The following is a 23,242-nucleotide window of genomic DNA, read 5'->3' on the forward strand; positions in this document are numbered from 1 at the left end:
TTCATGTGTGGCTTGGGATCCCCGATCCTCTCAGTTTTTTTTTTTTTTTTTTTTTTTTTTTAATAGATACGTATTTTGTCAGCTTCCAAGAGTATGTCTTTTTTTCAGTCCATACAATTATTTTAAATTCATTAGTTTCAGGATGTGGTTTGTGTAAAAATTTCACTTACCTCTAAATATCTGTGACATGGCCATACTTACAGCGTTCCAGCTTAGATTAGAAGCTAGATGACCTGCCTGGGTGAGGTGTAGTATGTTTCCTAACGTCCTGTAGTTCCAGTACCTCAGATATGGAAGCTGACCACAGTTGCAGTTAACCAGCTCCGTTCACAGAGATAAGAACAAACAGCAGGGTGTTTGTGTTAATTATTGATCGCATCAGCTGATACGAATGTACTTGTCACTTGTATTGTTAGGGTAAATTTGTTTTCAAATAATTAAAGCTTACAGTCATTCCTGTGAAGAGACAACTGATTGCTTCAAATGAATTTGCAAGCAACTTCTTGTTACTCAGAAAGATCTAGTCATATTACATAGCATATTTGTTTTCAAAGAGAAACCACAGAATATACCAGAGACAATTGTCAGCGTTTTAGGATTATTGAGGTTGTAACTTCAAAATATTTTCTACATTTTTTTTCCTGGTATTGACTGGACAAATACCACTTTGGGTACTGAATATGTGGGTTTATATAATTGATATAGTTGGATGGACATTTTTGTTATGTCTCAAACAGAATAAATACCTAGTTTTAACTATCAGACTATAAAGATGAACCTAAATTTAGTATTGCAGCTAGTTTTTATCTAAATAATAATGTGTAGTGAAAAATTCAATTTCTTTAACAATTTCAATGGAAATGATCTGGGTTTTAGATATACTAAAGTTTTCTAAAAATATATCTGTAGTATAATCTTGAACTTAATAATTACATGCATTACAATTTTCTTTCTATACAGAATAGAAACAGTTTTGTTTTTCAGTTAAACATACCTATTTATAAGATGGGAATATACCAGGGCTTTTTACTTTGGAAACACATGTTTAAGTATTTAGAAGTTAAGAGCATATTTTAGGCATTATATTATCCTAAATCATTCCGTAGGTAATTGTTGTTCTACAAACGTTGCTGCCATTAGCGACTTGACTTCATTTTAAAACTAAATCATTTCCCTTTGATGACAGAAATACTACTCCGTAAATGTAATATATGTGAGCATCACTTGCTGTGTCTTAGGTGTTGTGATGCAGTATAGCTCAGCGGCTGAGTTATTGCATGGAGTGTCTCTGGCTTGGATTTCACCTCAGTATGTATTCAGCGGCCATGTTTCCACCCTTGGCATCCCTGAGGTCATCCGTCTCCCATCCTCCACTGTGTCACTTGGGGAGCTGACAGCACTTCCGTTCTCAGCAGTGGGTTACATGCTAGCTGATTCTCTAAAGATTCTGCTCCTACATGATAGATTCTTATCATTCCAGGAAGAAGCTGCACTTCAGACGCACTAGACATACACAAGGCTCCACTCTCTCAGCAGACCTTTCTTAACAAAGGGCTTAGTAAGTCTATGGGATTTCTGTCCATCAGAGACACACGAGATGAGGAAGATTATCTCAAGGATACTCCATCTGATAATAATTCCAGGCATGAAGAGTCTGAGACTTTCTCTTCCCCTTACCAGTTCAAAACTAGTACTCCACAAATTGATGTACTCTCTAAGAAGAAGACCTGGGCTTCCTCCATGGACTTGCTCTGTGCAGCTGACAGAGACATTTCTGGAGAGACGGGCAGGTACCAACGCTGTGACCCTGAGACAGTGACAGGACGGACGTCCATCACTCCTAGAAAAAAAGAAGGAAGGTACTCTGATGGAAGCATTGCCTTGGATATCTTTGGCCCTCAGAAGGTGGAGCCGGTGATCCACACCCGAGAACTGCCGACCTCCTCCGCGGTATCAAGCGCTTTGGACCGAATTCGAGAGAGACAAAAGAAACTTCAGGTTCTGAGAGAAGCCATGAATGTAGAAGGTTAGTGATTCTCTGTTTGTCTGAGAGATAAATGAATTAAAATATTAAACCATTTCAGCAGTCTAATTTCCATGGCCATCTGGGTCACATTGACTCCTGCCCACTTCTGTTCACTCTCTGATTAAAACTCTTATCAGAGTGCTACAGAGCCCTGCGGCAGGATACTCCCAGGCGCCTCTCTGCACTTTTAAATCTGAGTTCTTCAAGGGTCTGGCAGCTTTGAGTATGTTCTGTCTCTTTGGAGACTCCTGGTGCTGAGAAGCTGTGGGTGAGATCTAACCCATGGATTGAGCGAGCTATGTACAAGCTGGCCTCCAGACTGCTAGCTAGAAGGACCGGGCACACGGGTGTGAGGACAGGCACAGCTGGTGTGAAATAACCTTTGGGATATACATTTCCAAAAGTGTGGTATCTATGGGTGTAGATTTAAATAAAGTCAGTTTAGACTTTTCACGACTATGAGTTAGGTGCTCATCCCTAGTCTGAGTTATGCCACCTTTAAAATGGACCTTTAAAATAGATTAATTAAATAATGAGGGTAACGCGATTAAATAAGCCATTCGTGACATTTTTAATTTGAAGAGTGTAAGCTCAACTTTATAAGTTAGATAGCAAGGTCTCACTGTGCTCCTTTGGCTAGCCTGGAACTTGGAGATAATCTTGCTTGTGCTGTGTGCACCAGTGCTGGTACTCAAGGTATGCACCACCACGCCCAGCACATGTTAAGTTCTTTTATTTTTTTTTATTAAGATTTATTTATTATATGTAAGTACACCGTAGCTGTCTTCAGACACTCCAGAGAAGGGTGCCAGGTCTTATTACAGATGGTTGTGAGCCACCATGTGGTTGCTGGGATTTGAACTCAGGACCTTCAGAAGAGCAGTCAGTGCTCTTAACCACTGAACCATCTCTCCAGCCCCACATGTTAAGTTCCTATCATTCCATGTTAAAGCTGTTTTCAAAATATCCAAGCCACATACAAAAATAAAATCAGTACATTGAATTGAATAAAGTTATGTGTGAAACATATGGATAGTGGCTATTTTGCCATAAATGTATGTAAGAGAAAAGTGGATTTTCAATTAAACTTATATACAGACACACACACACACACACACACACACACGCCACACACAGACACACCTGCCCTGGAACCCATATATAGATCAAGCTGGCCAGATCTTGAATGTATTTGATGATGAAAGCTTTGTAACTTCCTTGTTTCTTAGTCATAAGTGTATTGTCCTTTGTCATAGCCATTGGGAAAACACTTTCTAACACTTTCTACTTAGAGTAAGGAGTACGGTACTTAAGGACATAACTGTCTTCTCTATGTGCAGAGGGATGCTTCTTCATGTGTGTGTAGATGCACATGTATTTGTGTGTATCTGGAGGCCAGAGATCAACCTTGGGTGGTGTTCTTCAGGAGCTAGCCACAGTTTCTCAAAAACAGACCTTGATTTTTAGCACTGTGCATATTTGGGGAGTGTGGCTGTTGTAAATTTGAGTGCAGTACTCTGGAGGCCAAAGGCATCAGATCCCCTAGAGCTGGGAGACATGACATAGGGGATTGGAGCCCAGCTTGGTTCCTTGGAAGAAAGTATATGCCCATAGCTGCTGAGCCATCTCTCCAGCCACCACCTTGTTTTCTGAGTCAGGGCTTCTCTCTGGATTCAAGGCTTTCTATTTAAATAGCAAGACCTAGAGATCTGCTTGTCCTCCATCATTCCCCATGCCAAGGCCCTCCTGCCCACACACAGTGTTAGGATTATTATAAGCCTTGTCCCAAGCATGGCTTTTACGTGGTGCTGGAGACCAGACTCAGGTCCTCATGTGCGCACAGCAGACCCTTGACGAAAGAGTTGCCCATGTCCCCCACACTCATAGCCATCTCAGGCAGTTGGTTCAGTACAGTCATTCCATAGACTGTCTTCTTTCTGCTGAAGGCTTGCTCTTCTGCTGCTTGAGTTGAAGGTATGTGCTCTTTCAGTAAAAGACATATTGCAGAATTTTCTTTAACTCAGAAAGTACTAATTAATAAATCTAGAATTATGGAGGAGATAGTGGATATTTAATTGATATTGTGAGCTTGTGTGTAATATGTATTGTATAAAGTATCAGCCCACCTTATGAGGAAATAAGACATATTCTTTACATGTTTGTGTGAGTGCTTCATGTGTGTCTGCACACTGTGAAGACCAGGAGAGAGCATCAAATCCCCTAGAACCAGAGGCACACATAGTTGTGAGCTTCCATGTGGGTGCTGGAAACCAAACCCAGGTCTTCTACGGGAGCAGCCAGTGCTCCTACCTGGCAAACCATCTCTCCAGCCCTGGTGCTATGTGTTCTTGATCTAAAATGGTTTCAAATCTTTCAGAGATGGGAAATAAAATGATACGTTTGTTCACTCTATCAGTTTTAGCTTTTACAATTGTGACAGCACAGAGCAGGCACCTTCTGTAGCTTGAGAGAAAGGACCGTGCCTTGGAAACTATGTTAGCCCCTGTGCGCTCACGAATAAATAAGACAGCTGTCAGTCAAACAGATGAAACTTACGTGTAACCTACAGAGAGTGAAAGATGCACACAGTCGAAATGAACAACCTACAGATGATATGGAAGTTGCACACAGTCGAGATGAGTATTTCTGACATTTAGAATGAGCAATCATTTTTTAATGTGAACATTCAAATAAAACCACGCAGCTGGATATATCTCAGGCTTTTAATCTCAGCATTTAGGAGGGAGACGATGGCAGATCTGTGAGTTTGAAGCCAGCCCTGTCTATATAGTAAGTTCCAGGCCAGCTAGGGCTACCTAGTGAGCCTCAATATCAATAATAATAGATAATAAATAATAATGATAAAACCATGGATCTGAGATGGCTAAGTGGGTAAGAACATTTTTTCTGTACAAAGTAACAGAATCCACAGAAACAAACATTGTGTAAGGAGCTAGGTGTGAACATACGCACTTGTGACCTCATAGTTTGGGGGCAGAATCCTACAGATCCCGAAACATGCAGCCAGCTTAGCCAAAACAGCAAGCTTCCAGTGTTCAGAGACTCTGCCTTAAGAAAATCCAGTGAAAAGCAGCAGTGCGGGTACCTGTTTTCTTCTGACCTGCACATGAGCAGACACACACACTTGGTACCCGCCTGTATGCACTGCAACACACACACACACACACACACACACACACAGGGAAAAAAAATAGTGTCTATATATTGCCTTTCAAGGATTATTTGCCTTAATATTTTGAAAGTTAATATTAGTATGGATTAGTAAAATTATTTATATTTGAACCTTGGTTTGAGAGCTAAAAGAGATCAAATATGAATGGAATGGGAAATTATAAATTGAACTATGGTTGTCAGCATAATATATTTTGTTTGCATAAGTAACTTTTAATTTGACTACCTATAACAAAATACATAGAGCATGTGATCTATTTGTCTCATGAAGTAGCATCATGCTTTAATAGAACTCAGATATGCAACTTGAGTTCAAACAGGTATTTTTTGAAGATAATATGTAGTATTTTTAAACCTTATTTATTCATATAACTATCTATACAAACATAAAACTAGCTTATACATCCTACCCAGATCTTGAAATTTTATGTTTGTTAGAGGATATAAACAAAAAGGAAAAGCTTTCTTTTTTAAAATTACAACATCTTTGAATTGTTTAACAACTGGACATTTTCCATTCTGAATCTTTCTACTGTGAATATTCCAAAACCATTTGCTGTCACTAAAAGCCTGCCTGTGTTTCCCAGAAGATATTTAAAAACCCAATAAACAAGACCTAAGACTGTGGGTTTGTTGTGCAAATACTTAGGTCATCCTGAATCATCCTCTATCATTATTATATTTAGAAGTAGTGGTAATTCACGCTTGCTTTACCAGCACATTATTTGTGGGAACATTTGAGGTATAGAATTCAAAAGCAAGAATCCTTACTAGTCATTCGTTTGGGGCTGATGGGTTTTCAACTGTGCTGTTTCTCTGCAGATGAGGTAATGGACACTAGCTAAGCAAACAGCAGTGCAGCGGATGTTTTAACTAGTGCACAAAGAAAGAGGAGAACAGAAATGAATCCTGTTTGTCTCACTGAATCCTTACGAAAATAGGGGCTTTATGTGTGATAAGCCAGGCAGAACAGTCTGTGTCACTAATGTACACACTATGTATATTTGTGTATTTCTTCTGTAAATATTCATATTTTAGGTAATTTTAAAATACTCTATTCAGTCTTTTGTGATCTTGAAACTGACAGCTGCTAATGGATTTCAGTAATTTTAGGATTAGATGACATCTTAAAGTGCATCTTCATTCAAACACTGTTTTGGGCTTTAATAGCATACTCAGTATCCCAGATCTGACTGGTGACTGAGTTTCTGTCAACTGGAGGGTGGTTATTTCCTCTCATGGATTTTCACAGTTCCCGAATTGGAGGATGGTTATTTCCACGGATTTCCACAGTTCTGGCTAGAGATTTTCTACTGTTAGTTCACTTAAAAGAAAAAAAAATTCTTGGGGCTGGGGATAGTGGTCCACCTTAAGTTTGATCCCTGGCACCCCCAAAGAAAAGTGATTTAAATGACTGAAACATAAACATAAAAATGATTTTAAACAACCTAACAGAAATGAAGTTGCCACATTTAGTTTGTTCTGTTGGTGTTGCAAGGAAGATCGCTGAACTGACAATCCACACAGGAATCTTCAACTGCAGCGCTTCTCTGGTGCAGAGCTGTCTTCCTGAAAGGGGTCTTTACCTCAGTCAGCTCCTGAAAGGGGTTTTACCTCAGTCAGCTCCATAGCACCTTAGCTGATGTTGGCCATTCAGCTCGCCTGTGGAGTTTGCAGCCACAAAGAGTCTGGGTATATTCGGCTCTCAGCTCATTGCCCAAGGCTTAAATAAATAAATAAATAAATAAATAAATAAATAAAAGTGATTTGCCAAAAGAGATACATGATGCATTCTTTACAGTCAAGCTGTTTTGAATCTGAGCTTCTTGAACCTAAACATAAGAATCTTCCATTGCTCACCCAGATTTCAGGAAGAAAGACCAGATACATTGTTAAGAGTTGTTACTGAGCTGGGCGTGGTGGCCCACGCCTTTAATCCCAGCACTCGGGAAGCAGAGGCGGGCGGATTTCTGAGTTCGAGGCCAGCCTGGTCTACAGAGTGAGTTCCAGGACAGCCAGGGCTACACAGAGAAACCCTGTCTTGAAAAACAAAAACAAACAAACAAAAAAGAGTTGTTACTGCCTGGGACAAAGGACTGTCTCTCCAAAGGTATATACATTGTAATATAATGGCACAAGATAGCATTGGAAAAGGAATGGTGGGAAGGAGATTGGGTTTTGTCTGCAAGTTGCCCTCCTGTGCCAGAGCTGAGACCCTTACTCTCCTGTCATGGGTATTCGGTGAGGTGCTACCATGGAGGAGTATCAGGGGCTAGACCTGCACTGAAGCAACAAAGAAAGGACCTGTCAGATGCTGTGTCTCACTGTGTACTCCAGCGTCTCTGGGAACAATGAGAATGTTAGACTCAACAAAGATCCGATGAAATTATAGTCAAAGCTCAAGGACTATAAGTTATCGATGTTAGGACAACACTTAAGCTTTCAGATAGCTCTACAAGGAAGCCAGACAGAAGGGAAAGGGCTCTGTGATTAAAAAACAGTTTTAAATTTGATGGTACATTCTTTACTGCTAATTCATTTTTTAAAAGAGTGAGCTGGAGAGATGGCTCACTGCTTGCTGCTCCTCCAGAGGACCCATTTCCAAATGCCCACATGATGACATGCAAATGTAGCTCCAGGTACAGGGGATCTAACACCATCTTTTCCTTGGTGGACATGCATGCGCATGATGCACAGATTCACACGCACATAAGACACACACACAAAACACAAATCAACGGGTTTTAAGCTTTATTTCCCTTTATGTCTGAGTGTTTTGTCAGCATGTGTATATATGTAGCACATGTGTGCAGTGCCTGCTGAGGCCAGAAGAGTCCACCGGATCTCCTGAAACAGAGGTTTCAGGTAGTTGTGAGCTGCCACATGGGCGCTGGGAGCCCAACTTCAGTCCTCTGCCGGGGCGTCTGCTGGAGCTCCATCCCCAGGCTTATGTCTTCACTTCAGCAGAAGGCCGCTGCTTTGGTCTTTCTTCCTTAGTGCCAGAATGTTTTCATTTCTATTTTCTGAACTTGGTCTTCATAGCTGTGAAGTTGTCTGGTTGTCACTAGGACTCTCTGACAAACGTCTCGTGTGTTGTAATTACCATTCATAATTATGAATTTTTCACTATGAGACTGATAAAGACACAGGAGGGTGAGGTTCCGACGACGGTCAGGGTTCCACTGCAGTTGGCATAAAACATAACAAGGGTAGATAAGACAATTTTCTTCTAAAATGGCACCTAGATATTATTTAGTTAGTGAGCTGTGCCACCAGTCTACCTAAACATTAGATATTGTGTCTTTTCAGCATTAAGACCTTTGGTCTTTTGAAAGAAGGAAGGAAGGAAGGAAGGGAGGAAGGAAGGAAGGAAGGAGAAGAGAGAGAGAAAGGGAAAGGAGAGAGATTGTTATCTCAAACCATTTGTAAGCCTCTATTGCATTGGTAACCGTTCCACAGAAGTAATTGCCAGTAAGCAGGAAAGTTACACTATTAGTAACTAGCTCTTGGATTCTAGTTACCAGTGACATTAATAGCAAGTGGCCCATGGATTCTAGATACCAATGACCTTATTAGTAAGTGGCCCATGGATCTTAGATACCAGTGGCATTATTATTAGAGCCATCCAGGTACAAGTGGATGCTGCACATTTGAAGCACACTATTGAGGATGAATCAACATGTTGGTTGGAAAGAACAAAGGGTGTGAAGTGCTTCACGGGACTGGCATCATGGAGGACTATTAAGTGCAGGAGATACTGTGTCTGCATGCTTTCTGCCTTTATAGCTGAGAGCCATATGAGGCTAGTCTGCATCAGCTGTGTGCCTGATGCAGCTGAGAAACTGGTTTATATTTTTGACACAGCCACATGGGCCAGGGGCCACCGTAGTCCGGTGTACCTATATAATTTTGTGGGAGACTGCTATTAGAAGCATTTGTTGGGGAGGGAGGATAGCAACAATTACTCTTCGGTATAAGTCACAGTAAATTGACCATAGATATTTCTATTAATTTATAAAATGGAAAAAATATTTTCAAACAAAAAGGATCAGTACAAATGCAAACTTTCTTGACTCTATATGGCTAATAACAAAATGTTAGATTTGGATCTACCAAAACAGTGACAAAACAAAACAAACTCTTTTTGTTAGAAGGCAACTCTAGCCATAGAGCCCTTCACTTAGAGACTCCATTTGGCTTGGGCACACACGCAGAGGCTGACAGACAGGTAGATCTTAAATATATATGTTACAGATGACTCTTGCCAGCAACAGTTCATCACAATATATAAGATCCAGCAATTTATTTGTTTCTTTGTTTGCTTTGTTCTGTTTGGGGTTTTTCTTTGTTTTGTTTTGTTTTAGCCAGAGCCAGCCTCTAACTTGCTGTACAGTTGAGTGATCTCAGTACTAAACCAGCTGAGATCCAGCAGTTTTAATCTGTACGCAGTTGTGTTTCTTCCAAGTACTTCTGTCCCTTTATAGTGTTCTGTCATAGGCAGAGGCTAAGGTCGCCCCTGCCTCTCTCCCTGCCTTATCCTTTAGGCTTTGTCTCCAGTCTCAAACTGTCTGCCTCTTCTTCTTTTCTTTCCCATTCCCTTTCTATAACTGCCTTCCCTTCTGTGTGTGCAGAGAAGGACATAAAGGAATGTGTTCTTACACACTTATATATAAGATGCATAAGGAACCTCCCATGCATTCTGCATATGTATAATATGAGAAAGTCCCGTCCATCTACCTAACAACTAAGCCTTATGGGGCTGTTTTGCATTTTTCATGCCTCCATCCGTGTAGCCACCCATCCTTCAGACTGTCAAATGTTTTAGGCATTGCCTAGTTCTGGGATATTTCTCTGATACCTCAGTTCAGGACAGTGACCTGTATTCATTTAATTGAACTTACTTATTTGTTTGTTTCTCATATTGTAAGCCTCAGAAAAATCTGTTCCAGTTCCCAGCTGTATGCCTGGCATATATCATTGCTCTGGACATACATTGGGTACTACACACGTGTTTGTTAATGTAACCCATATATTGCAGTGTGACTGTTAAAAAAAGTTTAGTGTACTTCATGATGCTACTTTGGAAATGGGATTCAGTGGTATTCTCTGGTCAATTATGGAGGGAATGATAATCTTCTCCTTGTTCACTCTGAGACTGAAGTAAAACACTCTGGGTAGTGAGAATCCTGGATGGCCCTGGATCAGGACTTGGAGTCACCACATAAGGCATGGCCCAGATATGGCCCCTGGGGGAGCCAGACACAGGCTCATCCAGTTCAGAGTACCCAGCAGGGCAACTTGTGTATCTCTGCTGTTTGCTAATTGAAATATTTAACTTATTAGGGCCATTTTCTTTTAAAAAGAGAGGGGGGCTAGAAAAGCAGCCACTGTTGTCATCGTCTCTAAAACTGACATTGTAATGTGAGTTCTATATCAAAGGCAAGCTGAACGTGGATTCCCGTTGCTGGAGTTGGCTGAACGGGCACCTTCTGTGTGTCAGTAATTGGAGCTTGACTATGTATTATAGTTTGTGCTGCCTTGGATTAGTTTAACGTGAAAATGATCCACCAAAAGAGCTTCCTGTAAGCCCAGAATCGTATGCAAGTCTTCATACTTGGAGTCTGGTGCCTAAACTTTGAAGCCACAGTGTTCATGAGTTCATGCCATGATTTCAAGCACCTAAGCCTCTAAGTGTGCTGTTGCACTAGCAGAGATTGTGACTCTTGGTTGTGAGGAGTGAGGTGCTGCTTGTTAATTGCTGTCAGGGAAGTCAGTGTGACCATAGAGTTGGTGCCAGTTCTGCTCACAGGATGAAGCTGTAAGTCAAGGGTAAAAGATGTTCCTATCGTGCTGAAGTAGTATGAGGAATACTCTTCAGGACACTCTTCTTTTTGAAAAAGTACTGTATGTAGTGTCACAAAATGTAACCAAAATTCTCAAAGTCATTCTTCTTTAATGCCTATTGGTTCCAGTGTTTCCTACTGTACAGATGATTTTGGAGCGTGTGTGTGTGCGCGCGTGTGTGTTTGCGGGAGGGCAAGGGGAGCACAGTTGGGTGACTTTGATCTCGCCATGTGCTTTTCAGTGCTCCTGACACTGTGATGACTTGTAGGACTTCATCTACTGCGTCTGAAAACCGCACACCCATAGCCATAGATACAGTTCTCTGAAGAATGAGATAGTCCGGAGTAAATAGACCCTTCTGTACCAGTTTCTTGACTGAAGGTTTTTTGTGCACATTTAATAGCAGATAAAAAAATATATAAACCAACAAATGAGGTATAGAGAGTAGTTTAACCCACCAAAGGTGAATACATTCTTCAGTCATAATGGCAAGAGCACAGAGTTTCCCCACTACACCAGGAAAACTGTGATAAACGTTTTGGGCACGTGGGAATCTTATAGAGTGTATTTTTAGATGTGTATATTGTGGGTTCATCGCATATGATCACTATTTTTATTATTCAGAAGACCTTGTAGTATTCTGTAAATATGTTTTTAAAAGGATCTTTTGGGGCTTTAGAAGTGGGTTAAGGTTTAGGAATGTAGCTCAGTTGCTAAATTAAATGTTTGGGGGGCACACATGACAATTTCATTTCAGTCTTTAGAACCCAAACAGAAGCAGGACATGGTATTGCACACCAACAATCCTAGTACCGGGGAAGTGAGGACAGGCAGATCTATAGGCGTACTGATACGAGCCTACCCAGATCCCTAAGCTCTGGCCTCTATAGGCATCTGTGCAGGTGAGCACATACATGTGTCTATGAGCAAATACATGCATATGCGCACATACATAGGCATGTGCACATAGTACACAAACATAAAATGGTCTGATACCAGTTAAATTCTAGTTGGTATTGAGAAATGTGTTTATGACATTTATCTTGTTTATTTTTCTATATATTTGGGAAATGTCATCATAATTGAGCTTTTTTCTTAATTACCCAATTAATACTACAGTCCTAGGACCTGAACCAAATCCTGAGTGCAAGAATTACACACTGAGATATGGAAAGAAAACACCTCCATTTGCAGTGGTACATGCCTTTAATCCCACCACTTATAAGGCAGGCATACTTCTGTATGTCTGAGGACATCCAGGGCTATAGAGAGAGACCCTGTCTCAAATATCCCAAAAAGAAACAGATAAATATTAGTAGCATTGTGTCTTTTAAAAACAAAATGTCCAATGATGCTAGGAAGCTTTACCAAACAATATGTCCTACCTGCCTGGTACTGACCAGAACAGAGAATGAGACCTGCATTTTTCTGGTCAGCACTGACTGAAACTTCTATGTATGTAGATCATCACTGAGCCAAGAAGTGTTGTGGCCCAAGTGGACTGTAAGGTGGAGCATGGGCTTCTCCATTTCATGTCAGATGGCCTCAACGAAGGACGTGTAATTTTACATTTCTGAAGTGGTTGGTAGTAGTAGCATTTAATGTAGAGAGGGAAAGTGCGTGCTTACAAAGGTCAAAGCTTTTTGCTTCCGCTGTAAGCATGACTATCTGGTAAATTGTGGCTTAGAGCTTTAATCTGATTAGAGACCTTTTCTTCGAAGCATGGTTGAGTAGAAAATATTGTGTGGAAATTTTTAGTTATATCCAGCACGTTATTAGATAAAAAGGATGTGCCTGCGAGCACTTTGACGACACGCAGAATACAAGAAGCTTAGAGAATTAATTCCTTCCATTTCAGCTAACACAGCTCTTGTGTCACACCCCTAGTTGCCCTGCCAGACAAAGGTAGTCGTCTAGAATGTTTCTAGAGAGCCAGGCCTCCAGCGTGTTCATTACATGGTGGACCCCCACCCCTGTGGTCCTGAGAAAGCATCTATGGACAAATGGTATCAGGGGAGAGTGCATCTATGAGAAGAGTGCATCTATGAGAAGTTTTCAGGAGGGTGAAGCAGAGTTGTTCTCATCTTCTTGAAGGAACTGGCTGAAAGGAAAAGAGAAAGCAGAGACCATAAACTAAAGGAAACACAGACGCAAAACAAGACCTTGCAAATGGAACTCAGTTCAGAGTTTAATTGCGATCGCATGCACGCAGCAGAAATACCCCAGAAGCAGTGAATATACAGCTGCTCTGCTCTGAGGCACAGTGTTCACATGTGAGCGCCCTCTCCAGTCAGTTTATTGGACAGGTTCAGGGCTCTTCCTCCTCTGCTGTGAGATAACAGAACTACACAGTCTCTCAGTCTGGGTCCTCTCCTTGGCCTTGCTGGTTTCTCTGTCCTGAAACTTGCATCTTTGGATTTATGATTTGTTTACGGTTCCCTGGAAAATTCCACAAGATTTTAGTGTGAGTGGTTGATAATGATAAAACAAAAGGACTTTGGTGCCTTTGAATGAAATAGTTCTCCTTTCATAACTGTTTAACTTACACATAGTTTATTATGTTATTAAATGGTATCACGTGAAACTTGTTTTCATTGAAACTTACTGTTTTGTTTTGTTTGTTTTGTTCCTCCATGGCCCTTTCAAATCACACTCACATTCAACGAGAGAATTTAAAATCTTATTTTAACATGAGATTTCCCTGTAGTAGAACACCATCATTTACAGAGGACTAGGAGATACTTCCCAATTCTGAAACTTTTTCTATTGATTATTGTTTAATACACGCGTTGACTATACACAAGGCTGGACGGTGCACTCATCGGCTGTAGTATGCCCTGTTCTTCAGATTACTATTATCCTAGGAATTTTCTTTTTAGTTAGTTTATGGCCAGTCCTCTGTTTTTCTTTCTTTTCTTTAAAGTTGTTGCTTTTCTCTCTGTCTAAGTATGTCTGTCTTTCTACCTGCCTACCTGCCTGCCTGCCCATCCCTCTTCCCTCTCATTTCCAGCATTTCACTCCTGGTTCCGCAAGCTTGGCTCTTGTGGTACCCTGTAACCACTCCATTATTCATTAACTCCATTTTCCTTTTAATGTCTCTTGAACACCTTCTAGCACAAACAAGACAATTAAGCCCTACTAAAATTTATGCATCCTAGCTCTAGGGCCACATGAAGATTCCCCGTGGGGTTCGCTGTCCATCACAGTCACAGGATAACGTGTCCCTGGGATCAGGATTCTAGCCACCATGCTCCCAGGACATGACTAGCTCTTTATCACCAGGTGATGCTCTCGCATCAGCAGCTTGAGGTCTCCTCCTCTTCCTTTGTTTATTTTTACCTTATTCTCTGCCCTCCATGTCTATGAAGAAGAACATGCTTCCTTTCTGTGGAGCCTCCCCCTTGTGATTTTCCATCTTTTCTATCCCTGGCACATTTCCCATCAGTCTCTCTGACAAACACCTGCAATTTCACAAATGGGCTTTTTGAAAACCATCTGAGAACATGAAGAGTCTGTGCACGCCAAAGGCTTGCTCACCTCCAAACGCACGGAGACAGCGTACATGGCCTTGTCACGCCTTACCATCCCTCCTCCTGACCTTTCCATTCTGTTTGTGCAACGAAAATTGACTCTTTTAAAGGTCCCCTTTCTGCAACCCTTGTTTTCATTCATTGTCTCAGCAAGTGTGCTGTGCTTGCTGTACACTGGGGCTATGCGGATGTAAGAGGAAGCTCACCTGTTTTTGTGAAAGACCTTGTCTAGTGGCTTAGTAAGAGAGCCGGCAGGGATGGAGGCACAACAGGTAATTAAGCAAAAGGAAATGTCCGTTTTGGGCTTAGTTTACAGAGGGATAAGGAAAAGCTGAAACATCAAAGGGGGTGGGGGCATTTCAGATAAGAGGAACACGGGTGGTACCCAGCATGCACTTCCAGGAAGTTTCTAAGGGCTACCCAGCATGCACTTTCAGGAAGTGCCTAAGGACTACCCAGCATGCACTTTCAGGAAGTGCCTAAGGACTACCCAGCATGCACTTTCAGGAAGTGCCTAAGGACTACCCAGCAACAGGTTTGGTGATATAGAGGAAGAATGTGGTGATGAGTTTGCTATATGAGTTTATTAAATTTCAATGCAAATTTTTGTGAAATGAGTTTGTGACTGTGAACAAAGCTTTGTACTTTCACGTAGAGTCTCACCAGAGTCCAGTCTCAAAATACAAAGAGCCACTGTTTTTATTTAGTGTGGAATGGAGGATACAGTCTTTGAGTAGCAACATGAAGAAATTAGAAACTGTCTTATGATGGATAGCATCCCCACAGGACAAAGGGATGGATAATGCCCACTGCAGGGACAGTGAGGACGAAGAACCAGAGTTGTGGCAGATCATAGCTGGATAGTACAGAGACAGAGGGGATGCGGAGGGCATGGACAGAAGTATGTAGCAAACAGGATGTGGAGTCTGGAGAGATGGCTCAACAGTTAAGAGCGCCGGCTCTCTCAGAGGACCCTCATTCAATTCTAAGCACTCAAGTGGCAGTTTACAGATTGTCTATATAACTCCAGTTCCCGGAGGATTTAATGCCCTCTTCTAGACTCTCGTGCATGCAGGCAAAGCACTCATACACATAAACATTCAAAAAAGGATTTTTTAAAAGCAGGATTTCAGTGTTAGTCTGTGCTTGCCTCTTAGGCCTTAGCCCCTTGCAAGGCACACTCTCTGAACACATCTGAGTCGGAGGCTGTCTTGACTCCGCTCTCCTCACTCTTGCATAAGTGAACATCCTGTCTTGCACTGTGTAGTTTTGTACTTACCTCTCCTATATGGTAAAGTCTCTTAGACTGTGCTCTTGCGTGTTTGATCCCTTATAGTAAGCACCTAACAGAAAACTACATGTGGCATCCTAAAATCTGCCATGAATATTGCTCCTGTAAGAACTGAGTGTTTATTAATTTAATTCTCAGAGTAACCGTATGCACTGTTGCTATAGCGGCCCCCCCCCCCCTTTTTTGGGCTGAGTCACCGAGACCTTGAACTCTACTTACTGGTATTCAAATCTAGGCAGTTTGTTTTGGAGCAGATGCTCCGAACCCATATGCAGAGCACCTTAACAGTAGAGCCTCATTTCTCATTTTTCAGATACAGTCAGTCTAGTGAGTGGTAAATTTAAAGTAATATATAAAAGTTCTAATCATCCAAGATTGAATATGATGTTTTTTTAAAAAAATGTGTGGCATTGCTAATAAACTATCTCATTTTTAAAAATTCTTTTAGAGCCAGTTCGAAGATACAAAACTTACCACAGCGATATCTTTAGTATTTCCAGTGAAAGCCCATCTGTTATTTCCTCGGAATCAGACTTCAGACAAGGTAAGTGTCATCTGATGCGGGCAAAGTATCCTTTTGAAGAAACTGTTGTTTTTTAATGTTACTTAATGCTGTAGCCTATTTGATTACACTGTGAACCCAAGATTGTATTACTTACTAGATGAAACTGGTTTTTAGTTGTGGTGTAGCTCAGCCTTAGTACACACCTTTAACCCAAGAATTTAATGCTTGAATATTGTAAACAGGATTAAATAACCTGTCAACCATAGGTCAAGAGACAGCAAGCAACCAGTTGATAGGAAGTGAATGTAGTATGTCTAAGAAAAAACCATAGAGAGTAAGAGGGAGTCAGGAGGATGGATAGAGAGACACACAGGAAGTAGAAGGGAGGGACATTCAGTTTGGAGGAAGTTGTTGTTTGCTTTTGTGTTTTGGTTGTTTTGTTTTATTTTGTTTTACATGGATTGTCTGTGGGGATGTCAGTTGAGGAGGAAGGTCATCTGGGTGCTTTCTCTGAGCTAGCAGGCTTTCACCCCAACAGCTGGCTGCTCAGTCTGCCTTGGTAAAATAAATGATTGAGATTTTATAAAAAAAAAAAAAAAAAGAAAACCAAGACACAATAACAAAAACACCACAGTTTAAACAAAAGTTGTCAAAATGTTAAGATTGCAAAATGTTTCCTTTTAAAGGTGTTCTATCAAATAATAAAAGTTTCATAAAACAATGATAGCATTCCATCTTATATGAAGGAAGTCACTGTGTTTAAAACTTACCATGACTAGCCTGACATGGGGCACACAGCTTTAATCCTAGTTCTGAGGAGGCAGAGGCAAACAGATCTCTGTGAGTTCAAGGCCAGCCTGGTCTACAAAGCAAGTTCCTGGCCATCCAGGACTACACAGAGAAACCCTGTCTCAAAAAGAAACAAATCAACAGCAACAACAAAAACTAACATGACCCGACCTCAAAAGACTTGTATACCCTGTCCTTCATCTGTGTACACGATTGTGAGTTGTGTAAGTTACCTTCGTCACTAAGTGCCTGAGTTTTAGATGAGGTCGCTTTCATAGTTTTAACACTTCTGCTATTATTATATTTTTATTCACAATTAGTAAGAAAAAGTGAAGCTTCCAAGAGGTTCGAATCCAGCAGTGGTCTTCCCGGAGTAGATGAAACTGGTCAGTCACGACCAAGGTATGGCTTTGGAGAGCACTGGTTGCTCGTCTCAGGTGGTTGGTTTTGTATTTGTTTGCTTCTTCCTTGTTTGGTTTGGTTCTCATTAATTACAGCTGGCACGTGACTTCTTAAATTGTCAGTGCGAATGGATATAACAATCAAGGTTAAAGGCATGGCACTAAAAATCTGTGAAAACAGTAAACCTTTGTTTCTAAAATGTGAATATTTGATCTGTACCTTGAAAGGCTGGGGCAGGCTCAGGTATTCAGGGTGAAGTGGTTGAATGAATAATTAGATTACTACAATGTGAGCTATCAAGTAAGAAGTTAATTATTGGCTCACTGGTTGGCTTACAGAGCTGCTCTGGCATATTCTAATGCCTGTTTGGAGTTATGTAGCGTCCATGTCCATACTGGAATACTTAACAAGTTTCTTATGAAATGTAAGTGCCTGTGTGTGCTAGATCTGGGGCAGTTGTGCTACAGTTACGTAAACTTTGCTTTGTTTAAACTGAAAGAACAAGTGCTAGGTGTATTGATGTATATCACCGCCACATGCACACAGCTGCCTGGCCGGAACGCAGAGTGCTGAGTTCAGATTTTTAAGGTGACACTTGACATCCAAAGTTGGCTTGAAAGTGTATTTCCTAAGCGTGCAGACTCTAAACTCACTGTTGACTGCAGGTGCTTCTGATGATAGGAGAATCATCTGGAAAATTTCAACTATCTGTCCCTTAGCTAATGAATATGCCAGGCAGTGTCCATACCTGTAAACTGTTAATAGACCATGTGATCCTAGTGGTGTGGTTACAGCAGTTATTCATGGCTATGGTTCAGACAGTCAAGCTCATATACTAAAAAATTACTACTTAGTGGCCCACATTCTTTTCTTTCACTTCTTTTAAATACCTGTAATATTTTTTCTTTGTAGAAAATAATTTTCTGTTTACATAATGCCATTTTAATTACTACTTTGTTATGATGGACTCTTTATTATTTCTGTAGTTCTGTACTCAATATTACATGCTTTCTTGATGAAGCCACAGCGTTGGGATGAGCAGTAAGAAGCCAGTACTAAATTACCTTACAGTCAGTACTGGCCTGAGGGAGAAGTTTGTAGAATTTCCTCCTCTATATGTCCGATTTAGAAAAATTAAATCAGCCCTTTGTAGTTTCAGTAAGAGAAGGAAGAAAGATAACAACTAGAGAGAACATGGGGATTGTGCATTGACTCAAGATTGCAGCCTCTTAATTCAGGACACATTTCTTCAAAATAAGTCATCTTGGAAACTGTGTCCGTCTTCTCAATAAAGAATCTGAAACCCATGAGTCACAAGAGACGTAGTTTTGACGCTCTGAATTTTTTGTAATGAAATGTGAACATGGGGGCCACCTTAATTTGCTAACCCGTGTTGTAAGGGTAAACTGTCTTTAGGGAAGAGGCTTTATCTGGTGTTCACAGCAACTAAAGTAGATATAAATGTGGAGGAGAGAAGTCTGGGGCAGAGTGGTCTACAGTGTGCACATGTCGTCACATGGAAACTGCTGGACTCCCCTCTCCTGCCCATGAAAGTCCATGTCGACTACCGTACTGCCCAAGTTCCTATAGAGGCAGTGTAGGCTCTCCTGGCTGTGGGCCAGGAGCTCCTGATGAGTTCTCCGTGTAGCACTGTAGTTTTGCATGTTGCATGCATGCTTCCTTATGAGAAGTTTTCCATTCCCTTCAGCTAGAGTAAAATGGCGAAACAAAGCCAGTGACTGCTCTGATTTCTGCTGTGGTGTGGGGAAGACATGAACTGGAAATGATGTGTCAGGCGAGGCAGGCAGGATGACTAATTTCTAAGCTATCAAAAGTGTCTTTTAGTGACTAAAAAATATACTGAGAGCTGTTTATAAAGGATATCTCTTAGCCTTTTCTCCTGCTTTTAGCCCATTACCCATTGTCTTTTCCCACTGCCTCGTGCCTCTCTGTCCGGGTGACTCGCCTTCTTTCCCAGCATATTAACAAACTTCTTTCCCGAGTGCGTCAGCAGATAAGACACTCATTCTCCAGCAATGAGATACTTGTCTAGATCTGGAGCTTGTTTTTGTCTTTCTGTTGTTTTTGTTTTGTTTTGTTTTTTATATCTCAAATGCTTCGGTTCTTAATGAAATGTTTTACATCTATATTGAAAGAGATAAACTGATAAGTCTTTTTTACTGTTAAGTTTAGTTCTAGTTAATGAAATCTGCTTAATGAAATGTATTATTTGAGTTACAATGCAAAGACTCAAGTTCTTCCTGCTTTTGACTCCGGGTGAGGTAAATTACAGAAACACATTTACTCATTCACTCAGTGGCTGCTGGGCATTCACCATATACCAGATACTTTGAGGTACCAGAAGCAGAGCTGCGAAATACATATAAGCAAGGCTCACACAAGCACGGCTCACCCTAGGGATTACTAGATTTGAGAGCTGGCCCTCAGACAGTTGGAAGAGGGCAACAACACTCCCGCAGGGCAGCAGGCATGTCAGAGAGTGGGTTCTGGATCCTGCCTTATGTGCTAGTGTTTTCAGAGGAGGTGTCCCTCAAGGGGTGACACTGAGTATAAAATTCAAGTGAAGGAGTGGGAGGGGTGTTCAGATACAGAGGCGCTGAAGTAGGGGAGGGTGCTGGGTAGTTTTATGTCAGCTTGGCACAAGCCAAAGTAATCTGAGAAGAGGGAACCTCAATTTAAAAAAAAAAAAATGCTTCCTTAAGACTAGGCTGGAGGCAAGCCTATAAGGCATTTTCTTAGTTAGTGATGGATGACGAAAGGCCCAGCCCATTGTGGGTGATGCCATTCTTGGACTGTGGTCCTTGGTTCTATAAGAAAGTAGAGTAAGCAAGCCATGGTAGCAAGCCAGGAAGCAGCACCCTGCATGACCTCTGCACCAGCTCCTGTCTGCAGCTTCCTACCCTGTGTGAGTTCCTGTCCTGACTTCCTTCAGTGATAGACTATTCCCACCTGGCTTTTTGGTCATGGCGTTCCATCACAGCAATAACATTCTTCATTAATGAGAGGGAGACATGTCACCTTTCCTGTAATAGTGAAAAAGCAGTGTGCCCACAACAAAATGAATAAAGGACGTTGTACACTAGGGACAGTGGCCAAGAAATCAGGGCTCCAGTGGGTGAGCATGTCACAGATGCTAAGGACTCTACACGTTAGGGAAGCCATGGATCACTGAAGGCACAAAAAGGCAAGATGCAACTTAGCATTGCAGTGTCTGTTGCATGATGTGAAGACCAGAATGGCAGTTGGAAAGTAGGTAGCTTAGACGGCACAGACAGTCACTGCTGGAGGCAATCCAGATGTGGCTCTTATGGGCTATCCCTTCAGGATTCAATGCAAATGAGATTGGTAGTTTATAAGGAAGGAGAAATAAGGATGACTCTTAAGATTGTGTCCTTAGCAAATGGTAAATAATTGCAAGGACAGACACAGGAAGAAAGTAAAATGGCTTTGGTTTAGAAATGTTGAACCTGCTTCAGTCCTTCTTAGAAGGAAAACAAAATACTCACAGGAGCACATATGGAGATAATGTGTAGAGCAGAGACTGAAGGAAAGGCCATCCAGAGACTACCCTACCTGGGGATCCATCCTATATACAGTTACCAAACCGAGACACTATTCTGAATGCCAAGAAGTGCATGCTGATAGGAGCCTGATATAGCTGTCTCCTGAGAGGCCCTGCCAGAGCCTTACAAATAGAGGTGGATGCACACAGCCAACCATTGGACTGAGTGCAGGGTCCCCAATAGAGGAGTTAGAGAAAGGACTGAAGAAGTTGAAGGGGTTTGCAACCCCATAGGAAGAACAACAATAGCAAAAAACCAGACACCCTACCCCAGAGATCCCAGGGACTAAGCCACCAACCAAGGAGTACACATGGCTCCAGCTGCATATTTTGCAGAGGACAGCCTTGTCATGCATCAATGAGAGGAGAGGTCCGTGGTCCTATGAAGGCTCGGTAGATGCCCCAGTGGAGGGGGATTGAAGACAAGGAGGCAGGAGTGGGTGGGTGGGTGAAGGAACACCCACATAGAAGCAGGGGGAGGGAGGATGGAATAGGAGTTTGGGGGGGGGGACCAGGAAAGGTGATAACATTTGAAATGTAAATAAAGAAAATATCCAATAAAAAAGAAAGAAAATGTTAAACCAAAAGTGTATGTTAATATCCAAGTAGGGCACTTGCATTACTCTTTGTTTTAGTGAGAAGAATAAGGAAAAGCCATCTAGTGAGAGGAGGAGAGAGGATTGAAGCTTTAAAAGACAAGACAGCCCATGCTGACGAGGGCCCTGGGAGGTCAGGGAGCCTGGCTCTGTACTTAGCTGATGAGGTTGTACACAAAGAATGATTGCAAAGACGGACCTTAGGCTCCACACCAGGTAGGGCAAGAGGAGAGTAATGGAAGAATGGCCATGCCTTGAGCCAATATACGTCAGTGACTTACCTGACCAGGGAGGCTGGAGCACAGTGAACAAAGTAAGATGATAGAGAACATGGAAGAACATATATATGGAAGCCGTGACTTCTGGAGGCTACATGGTCGCCTGCTGAAGAAGAGAGGTGGTCAGAAGGTTAGAAGACTCCCCAGATCCACACACCATAACCATGAGTGGTGATGGGAGACTCGCATTGTTAGTGAAGGGAGGGAGGGAGGGAGGGAGAAGCAGATTGGAAAACACCCAGGACATGAGCAGGTGTTGTCCTGTCTCGCACTTAACGGGATGGATGGGCAAAGTGCAGTTCGGGCTCAGGACCTGAGTTCTGTCCCTAGGATCCCTGACAAAAGCCAGGGTGGCACATGCTTGGATCTCTGGGGAGCAGACACAGGCAGATCCAAGCTCACTGATCAGCTGGCCTTGATAAATCAGCCAAGCTCAGTTTCTGTCCTCTGTGTCTGAAACAACAAGACAGACATCTCCTAAGGAACGGTGCCTGAGGCTGACCTTTGACCTTCACCCACTTGACCACATCTGCTCACACAGATGAAAATACAACACAAGCAGAATGTCAGTGACCTTCAAGGCCTAGATCTATGGAAAGAAAACAGCCCCCCCGGCCGAGAGAGCTACCGGAAGGGCACTTCTTCTGAGGACCCTGGGGCGCTCCTCAGGAGGAACTAGGAGTGTTGATGGAAGTCTCATTCCACAGGCAATCAGTCTGGTTTTCTCCCCTCCCCTCCCCTCCCCCTCTCCTCTCCCACCCTCTTCCCTCTCCCCTCCTCTCCTCATCTAGGAAAAGTGATAGGAACTAGATTCAAAGACCAAATATCAAAACAAAGATTCTCTGATCACTCTTTTCGCGGGAAATTACAAAACATTACTATTATTTTATCGGGAACTGGACAAACATATATAATGACTATTATATATAAATAGATACAAAATTTATAAAAGATTTTATATATTATTTCTCTTATCATGCCACACTGTATAATACTGGCTCAGGTTCAGTTCTAGGACCCATATTAGACTGTTCACAACTACCTGTAACTCCAGTGCAGGAGGTCTAGTGCTCCTGGCCCCCACAGAGACGCGCACACATGTGGTCTACATAAACTCACATAAGGACACAAATATATACAGTAATTAAAAATAAACAGTCTTTAGAAAAAATAAGTAGATATTTACATTCCTTTTTTTTTTTTTTT

At 41.8% G+C, this 23,242-nt stretch overlaps 1 protein-coding gene across 1 annotated transcript in view; it reads left to right on the plus strand.

Moving 5' to 3' along the window:
• The window catches only part of Ptpn13 (protein tyrosine phosphatase non-receptor type 13), a 176,285-nt gene that overhangs the window by 76,477 nt on the left and 76,566 nt on the right, over positions 1-23,242 (plus strand). The window contains exons 7-9 of the mRNA XM_021162112.2: positions 1,481-2,026; positions 16,332-16,427; positions 17,498-17,579. Of these exons, the coding sequence (XP_021017771.1) occupies positions 1,481-2,026; positions 16,332-16,427; positions 17,498-17,579 (724 nt within the window). The remainder of the gene's footprint in view (positions 1-1,480; positions 2,027-16,331; positions 16,428-17,497; positions 17,580-23,242) is intronic.

Source organism: Mus caroli, chromosome 5, assembly GCF_900094665.2.
Source record: "Mus caroli chromosome 5, CAROLI_EIJ_v1.1, whole genome shotgun sequence".
In the NCBI taxonomy this organism is placed as follows: Eukaryota; Metazoa; Chordata; class Mammalia; order Rodentia; family Muridae; genus Mus; species Mus caroli.